The sequence below is a fragment of the Nicotiana tabacum genome, chromosome 11, assembly GCF_000715075.1.
Source record: "Nicotiana tabacum cultivar K326 chromosome 11, ASM71507v2, whole genome shotgun sequence".
Taxonomy (NCBI): Eukaryota; Viridiplantae; Streptophyta; class Magnoliopsida; order Solanales; family Solanaceae; genus Nicotiana; species Nicotiana tabacum.
In genome coordinates this window covers 20,392,669-20,401,149 of record NC_134090.1, presented here as the reverse complement: position 1 = coordinate 20,401,149, position 8,481 = coordinate 20,392,669, and the positions used below count along the sequence as shown (strand labels likewise).

Here is an 8,481-nt window from a genome sequence, read left to right as displayed (position 1 = left end):
AAAAGGTAATAATTTACCTTTGTTTTAAAATTGAATAAAAATAAAAAGATAAAACCAAAGTTACCCAATCTTTAGGTGCTTTATCATTGTGAAGTTATTTCTGCCTAAGTTATTCCATGTTGAATCTGCTAAAAAATAATACAAGAATTGAAAAGTAAATTTATACCTATATTACTTATTTACTTATATGAAAATGGAATACCAACCAAATATAATATAAACTTATATCTAATTTTATCCCATTATTATTTTCTAGTTTAAGTAATTTCAACGACACTATGTATTCTAAAAGCAATGAAGGATAAATACAAAACAAAGTCAACATTTTGATATATTCCAACGAGAAAGTGTGTCATATAAATTAAAACGAATGAACTAAATTTTAAGGTAAATTAACTTTTTACAGAGAATATTTCCATGTAATACCAAATGGACATGTAATTAGTTGTAAACACAAACGAAAAAAATAAAAAAGAAATTAATATTCTTGAAACAAACAGGAAAAGCGTGCATCGTTTCATGGGGCCCTTTAAGTTTTTTCTGGTGGATCAAATTTTGGAATAAATCATCATTATCTTCCAATAATACCCTTCTCTCTATTTTTCTTTTTCTCAAAAATTATTTTCTTTTCTTATTTAATTTTCTTCCCCAACAAAAACCAAACCCTAGAACACAAAAATACCATTTACCCAAATCCGACAAAGGGAAAATTCATTTAGTTTCTTTGAGAAAATCAATTTTATTTGCGATCAACAACTTCATAAGCTGAAGCATTGCTTCAATTTCAAGAAAAGGTCTTAAATTTCATGTCTATTTTTTCAATTTCCCAAACCTAATTTATCGATTTTTTGGTAAAATTTTCTGGTTTTTTTTACCATTCCCTGCAATTCATTCATAAAGTTTTAAGCTTTCTTATTATTATTTTTTATTCTCTATTTTTTGTTCTGTTTTATACATATGTTCTGATTAGTGCCTACTCTAGTTTGTTCCTTGATTTTTTTTTTTAAATTTGATCAATGTGTTTTCATCAAGTATTTTGAAATTTATAGTACTAATTATTATTTTTAAATTTTGTGGTTTACCTTGAATATTTTTTTTTTAAATTTTTTGAGCTTTGATTAGAGTTTTTGTTCTTGCTTCCTGTATATATCTGAGAATCATATTGATGAAAAATACACTCTTTTTATGGGTAAATTTATTTTATTGGAAAAGAAGAAACTTTGTTAATATTTCTCTCTTTATATATCACTTTACATTTAGTTAATCATGTTGTGATTTAAATGCCATTTTTGCTTGTTTGTGGTTTTGATCTCATATTAATTCTACCTGGACAAGCATTTGCTTGGTTCCTATGTATAACTCTCATGTTTTTCTTTTTCTTTGTGAAAATCAGGTTATTAATTGTTGGCTAAATCATAGGTCATGAGGTTTAAAAAAGGAAGTAAAGTTGAGGTGATGAACAAGAACAATTCGCCCGTATCTTGGACTCCCGCTGAGATCCTCTCTGGTAATGGGCATACTTACTCTGTTAGGTATGATTGTTATCGTGGTATGGAAAGTGAAATGACGGTCGAGAGGGTTGCAAGGAGGGACATCAGACCGTGTCCGCCTCCTCTAGAGGGTGTGCAGAATGGGGAAACTGGTCAAATAATCGAGGTGTTCGATAACTGTTCATGGAAAACTGCCAGAATTGTGAATGTTTTGAACAGAGGCTATTATTTGGTACACCCAACTGGGTGTCCTCAGGAGATTAAGGTTCACAGATCAAACACCAGAGTGCGACAATGTTGGCAAGATGAAAAATGGCACTTGATCGGAAAGGCAAGTCTTCATTCTGACTCTGCCTTTCACCCTTCTCCTAGTGCTCTTATTTTTCTCCTTTTTTTTTTTTTTTGGTTTTGAGTTTTGACCTTATTTGCGAGTAATGTAGAATTACAGAAGAAATTAAGCATCCCACTTTTACTATCTTATCTGTTGAGTTTTATTAGATAGAGTTTCTTGATGGTGTTGGTATTTGTTAAGTTTTGCTGTTTAAGAGTTTTCCCCCTTTAGACTAACCTCTCTTTAACCATTCTAATCATTGCTTTATCCCTTATTTTGTTGGTTGTTTTATCATTGTCTAGTAAATGTATTAGTGGAAAGATAACCCTTCTTTTTGATGCATTTCTTGACCCTGTCTTGGTTTTCACTTACAGGGATCTGGTACCTGTGCAAAACCTGACCAGCTTTCTGCTCAAAAACCTTGTAAAAAGTTGAGCCTGGTCTTAAGTGCTAGGAATGGTTGTCATGTTAGAGACGGAGATTTAGCTGCTCAGGGAAACATTAAAAGGCAGAAGTCTCATTCTAGCTCTTTGATGTCACTGAAAAGGGTGTCAGACGAATCATCTAGAAACATTCAGGAGGTAGTGGCAGCTGAGAGAGGTTTTAAGAGACAAAGAATAGTTCCGGCTTCCTTAGGAGGCAAGACACATGTTATTGCCAAGTGCAAAGGAAATATGATGGATGAGAAGTGTGTGGGTGCTTCATTTAACAATTGGTCTGATGAATATTACGGATTGAAACCTACAAAAAAGAGTGGTGCCAATGGCTATTCCGCTGCCAGAATTGGAGAATCTAATGATTCTGATAGTGATGCATGCTCAGTTGGTAGTTGTAGTATTTATCATGAGAGTCCTGATAAAATTTCTAGCTTTTCAGCCGAAATTCATTGTCAAGTACCTAATCTTCTGTGCAGTGATGCAGAGTCTTTTCAAGGTTCAGCAGAAGCACATGAGGAGGAAAGCTGCCGTCTTTCTTCGGAGGATAATGTTGCAGCAAGTATTCATGAGCTGGAGTTGCATGCTTATCGCTGCACTTTGGAGGCATTGTATGCTTCTGGTCCCTTGAGTTGGGAACAAGAAGCATTACTAACAAATCTCCGCATCGCACTCCATATCTCAAATGACGAACATTTGACGGAGCTCAGGACTTTAATTTCTGCTGGAACTGGTATTCATGTCAGTTGATAATTAATTTCTCCATTTTGGCTTTCTTTTTGATGGTAGGACCACATCCATGTTTTGACTTGAGTAGCATTGTAAAGGCATGAAAATAGGTGACACATTTGTTAATTCTGTCTTGGTCGTTAACCTCCACCATTGTAGACAGTTGCGCCATTTGTAACTATGTTATCTTGCCATATATTCTTGGAAAGAAATCTACTTAATTGTTCTTAAATTCATACTTTGAACTTTGTAACCAATATTTTTTCTGTAGGACTTCGGGTTATTTCCAGTATCATCATTGAACTGTAAAAAAAATCACTTTTCCCTGACTTCTGATCTAGTCAATGACATTCCTGCTATGGAAATGTCAAAGTCTAAATGTTACAACCCAAAAGCTATCTTCAAGGTGGTGGAGAAACATGTAAGAATGAAGCAGTCAGTGTTTCCTGAATAATTGTTTTCTGAGTTGAAAGAAACCAACAGTAGATCCATGTGTAAGGAAACATTTCATTTTTAGGATGTCATGTACCTATCAATAAAATGGAGGATCATCTTTATGATGCAAATAAAATAAGTCTATTATCTTTTCCTACTTCTGAAGCTTCTAACCGAGCACTGAAATTGGTGAAACCATTGCACTTTGTTGTAACATACTTATGGATTTTATTTACTTATTTCTTTGGTCTCCTCGCAATCTGGAAGCATATGGATTTATTTTCTCAAAATCCTTATTCACGGAGCATGTGCATTTTCCAGGGCGACATTGGGATGCATGCATCCTTTGCCTCCTAAAGTCCAAAGATGATGCTTGCATTTGCAGCGCCTCTCCTGGCCATAGAGAGGACTCATGCAACGTCTATCCCTCAGATAAGACAATTCATGGCTTGTTATATTACTGTTGTACAGCATCATGATTTGTTTTGTCAAGTTAGCTTCAACATCTTATCATGGTTTTTGCCAAAGATAGCGAAGTTATTAAGCTGTCAAAACTATAGTACATGATCTTATAACATGTCTGTGTATTGCTAGCTATCTGATAGAAGTTGTGCTTATTTACCACTAGACAATCAACTCTTTAATACTGAGAAATTGTATGTGATTTCATTTTAGAGACATTGGTCAGAAAGATATAGATATCTATTCTTCGTTGGCTAGTATAGAGAGAGTTTACAAAAGTGAAGTTCTTTTAAACAAAAAGTGAACTGAAGGTGGTTAGAATTAATACCCGTAAATGAAACTAGCAATACTCGTGACTTAGCAGTTGTAAGAGTTGTGTGATTGCTAGCCTCTGTGTAAAGCGGGGATTATTCCAATCATGATGGGAGTTTGTTAATGACCAAATGCTGTTCATCATTTGAACTTTCTTGAAGTGGTTTTGGCTTGACTTAATGTGATTCTTCCGTTACATTATCTGTGGATTTAACTTATACGCACTACCAACTTAAAGATTTTAAGAGTACCCTTGTAATTCATCCTGTTATAGCAGGTTGGTTACCATGTTTTTTACTTGGTTACCAATTAATCATTATCATAGAGATTTACCACCATATAAATGACCTGATTATGTAAATACTCATATTATTTACGTTGCCAGTGCATAGAACTTAAACTCGTTATTTATTCTTGACTTGAGTGATGCTGCTTTATGGTGAATGAGAATACCATGACAGTCCAGGGATGTTGAAAATCACATTTTTGTCTGTGCATGGACTGAAGACACATGGTTCATCTGGATAAGAGATTTTGTGGCAAGTCTACTGTTTTATTGTTGTTCTGGTGATAGAATTTCCCTTTTTCTTTTTTTGGCGTATTGTTTCATGTTGTTTGCTTCACTTGTTTGCTATCAAGTGTTTCAGTAGCTGATGCTGAGTTCTACGTACCTCCCATTTTCATGGCTCTCATACTTTTGAGGTAAAGAGGATGTGTAACCTGTACAAATTAGGTCACATGTACCGTTGCTCCTTAATATATTTTGAAATGTTTAGATCATCTTATAAAAATTAAGTAATTATTTAAGATGTCCAATATTATTACTTTTATTTAACTACATATATTGATTCATTTATTTATTTTGTGATTGTAATTTCTACATTCAAATTAAATAAATAAATAATTAAAGTCATCCATAGTAAATGTTTAACTTAGTTATTTATTCAAAATAATACTGGTGGTATAGTAGTAGTATTTGGTAATATGATTCAGTTTGACACTCAAATATGCGCCTCTCCCCCCCCCCCCCCCCCCCCACACACACACACACACACCCAAAAACTTGCCAACTCAAGGTATAAAAATGATCTAGGGATGAATGACAGAACATTCATGACTGTGCCGAAAAGTGCATATTTTTATATTTAAAAATAATTTAATTATAAACTTCTTATCTAAATCTTAATGAAATGATTTATAATCATGCCAATATATATGTTTTATTTTAAACCATAAAATTTAAAAGTCTTTCTTTCTTAAAGACTTAAACTTCATGCGCAGTCACAACCCAATCAGACATAATCGCATAAAATGAGACTTAGGGAGTATGTTTTTTTTTTATTTTTTGGTTGGGTTTTCCAACCAGTATTTGATACTCGCATTGGAATTCGATTATATCTGGATTCATGCCGCGTAGGGTCTCATTCAGGGGAAGCGCTCCCAAGAATTTTTTCGGAGTATGTTTCATTACGTCGGACCTCTATTACTGCTTTTCAAAGACAAATCCAACCAATGATTTCCTTGGACAAATTCATTGAACAAATTAAAGTTAAAGGAACAAAGAAAGAAAACCAGATAGAGGAGCTTTTGAGCAAAGTATAAGGCAACGAATTTGTCAAACAAACTAAAAGAAGACATCAACCTGAACTCTTTGTCAATATTAGGGAATTAATTTGTGTTTGATTACTACTTTCAACATGACCGGAGTTTTCTTTTTTATTTAGGTTTGTCGCCACTCTTTCTTGTTGTTAACAATTACCATAAGCACTAACACAAACAAAACAGAAAAAGATAAAATGTAATCAAGGCTCTTTTTTCTTTTCTTTCTAAAATAGTTTTCCTAAGTAATAATTATGCCTTAATGTTTTCTTGTAAAGCTTATGCAACTCTTCCACCACCTCATCAATGTCATTTTCTCCATTTTCTCTCATTATCTCACTAAATTCATTTACTTTTTCCCTCAATATCTCTCCACTTTTCTCTAACACCACTTCTCTTACAACCCTAGCCACCTCTTCTTTGCCAAGATTTCCTTCCTCATCTCTATGAATTTCCATTCCTACCCCTACTTCATTTACCACTAACCTTGCGTTTAGTGGTTGATCATGTTGCATGGGCATAGCTATAATTGGAACACCATAATTAAGCGACTCCATTACTGAACTCCATCCACAATGACTCACAAATCCTCCGATACTCGAATGCTCCAAAATTCTTCCTTGTGGTGCCCATCCTTCAATTACTATCCCTCTATTCTCTACTCTCTCAAAATACCCTTTTGGTAAAACCTCTAAAATATTCTTTTTTTCTCCCATTGGAAATCTAACTACCCATATGAAATTCACCATGCTAAGCTCAAGTCCTAGTGCAAATTCTTCAATTTCCTCATTGGACAAGAAACATTCAGACCCAAATGAAACGAAAATCGTCGAACATTTTTCTTTCTCATTGAGCCATTCAATGATCTCACAATGTTGCTCACCATCTTCTTGATCAATTTCTCGAACGAGAGGGCCAACTGGAACAAACTTTTTCTTGAACAAAACTGAGAGGTAATCGATATATTTGCCTTCGAGCTCTTTAAAAGTCTTGATCAAGACGATGTCATGTGATCTTTCAAAACATCTCGTGACACCATTTTTCTCATCAATGCCATCATTCTCAAGCGAATCGAATATTTCCTTGTTTTTCCTATGCTCATGATCACGAAAAAAGATTTCGCGAAAAGGGTAATCAGAAATTGGATTATTATTCCTACCATGATAATGATAACTATTTGACGCAGCACCAGGAGTGAGAAATAGGACAGCTGGGATATTCAATGTAGCAGCCATTGTTGGAATGCATGGCTGGAGAAAATCATAGATGATTAAATCTGGTTTTAAAGTATCAAGAATTGTAAAAAAATCAGGTTTGGACATGAGAAATGCCTTTTTTAAAGTGTTCATGAGATGGGGTGGAAGGCCATTGGTTGTGTGAAAATGAGGAGGAAGTTGAGGTAAATTTGGTAGTTGGATTTCCATTAACTTAATACGTATGGATTCTTTCACAGAAAGTCTTTGTTTGAAAAAAGTGAGATTTACTGGTGTAGTAAAGAGGTAAGTGATGAAATTTCTCATTGAAAGTGCTTTTGCTAGCTCTAGAAATGGGCAGATATGACCATGAGCTAGCCATGGCAACATCACAATTCTAATGTTTTTCATTCTTGTTTCCATGATCACTTAAAATTTCTTGGACAAATACTAATGGATTTATATGTAAATTATCTAAACAATGGATAGAAATGAAGATTATAACGTGGCAAATGCAAAGGGGAATTTGATAACGTGGATGAATTGAGGATAAGAACTGATGGGAGTTGCGGTGAGGTTCGTTTTTTGTGTAGAAATTCTTGTTTCGAAAAATTGGTTGGAACTTCAGTTGTTGAGAAAGGTTTTGGACTTAGTTAAAACTTGGAAAGAAAAATTTAATTTTGTATCCAAACAGATTGTCTAGAGATTTGACCAAGGAAATCTGCATATAAGATGATTCATATATGGTGCAAGAAATATACAGGAAAAATCTATAACTTTGAAAAGAAGGGTCTACCTCTTCCCATTTATATAAGCCTTGGTGTTCAGAGTTATCTGATATTAAATAATCGTGGGTGATCAGATAATCTGTAACCCCCTCCCACCCTACCTACCCACACACACCCCGCCCCGACCCGAATTTTTCTTTACATAATAGTTCTTGCTTCCTACCCATGCATGTTTCTCCCCCAGACATACGTTAGTATCACACCGTAGACCCTCACTGCAATGTTATCTTCCTTATTAATGAACCAGAACACAATGCATAGATCAATATTCTTCGATACTCCATGACCAGCTGATGCGTCATACTATAATCATCACATACATAACCGTTGTCCTTTGTGTCGATAATATGGAACCTCTTCCCCGAGTGTTTTTACATAACAGTTCTTGCTTTCTACCCATAGTTAGCATGTATCTCCCCTGACATGCATTAGTATCACATCATAGACCTACCACTGCAATACTATCTTCCTTATCAATGAATCAGAACATAGTGCATATTGCTCAAACAGTGTGACATGCTATAATCAGCATCGCATTTTGTCTCGACAATATGGAACCTTTCAACATCTCCCCTTCTTTTTAGGGTCATATTGCCCAAGCCTTTCCACTCTCGCTCCCTCCATAAGACCCTCTTTATCTTTCCTTCTTGGAAAAGAAAATAAGAAAGGATTATTTTTCCCCGGTAGAATAGTCAAGGTATGCACAAA

General features: G+C 34.6%; 2 protein-coding genes across 3 annotated transcripts; one reads left to right on the top strand and one right to left on the bottom strand.

Annotated features, from left to right (window-relative positions):
- Nucleotides 1-534: 534 nt before the first annotated feature.
- Nucleotides 535-4,988, top strand: LOC107778877 (uncharacterized). Of its 2 annotated transcripts, XM_016599202.2 has the most exons (4): nucleotides 609-794; nucleotides 1,394-1,821; nucleotides 2,196-2,646; nucleotides 2,735-4,988. In XM_016599202.2, the coding sequence occupies exons 2-4, from the start codon at nucleotides 1,423-1,425 to the stop codon at nucleotides 2,884-2,886; spliced, it is 1,002 nt and encodes a 333-aa protein (XP_016454688.1). In that variant the 5' UTR covers nucleotides 609-794; nucleotides 1,394-1,422; the 3' UTR covers nucleotides 2,887-4,988. The 2 variants fall into 2 exon arrangements, with proteins under 2 accessions (XP_016454687.1, XP_016454688.1); XM_016599201.2 differs by having other exon boundaries at nucleotides 535-794; nucleotides 2,196-4,988.
- Nucleotides 4,989-6,019: 1,031 nt separating this feature from the next.
- LOC107778879 (UDP-glucosyltransferase 29-like) lies at nucleotides 6,020-7,408 on the bottom strand. The gene has a single exon (XM_016599205.2). It carries the CDS (start codon nucleotides 7,406-7,408, stop codon nucleotides 6,020-6,022), a length of 1,389 nt encoding a protein of 462 aa, XP_016454691.2.
- Nucleotides 7,409-8,481: the final 1,073 nt, after the last annotated feature.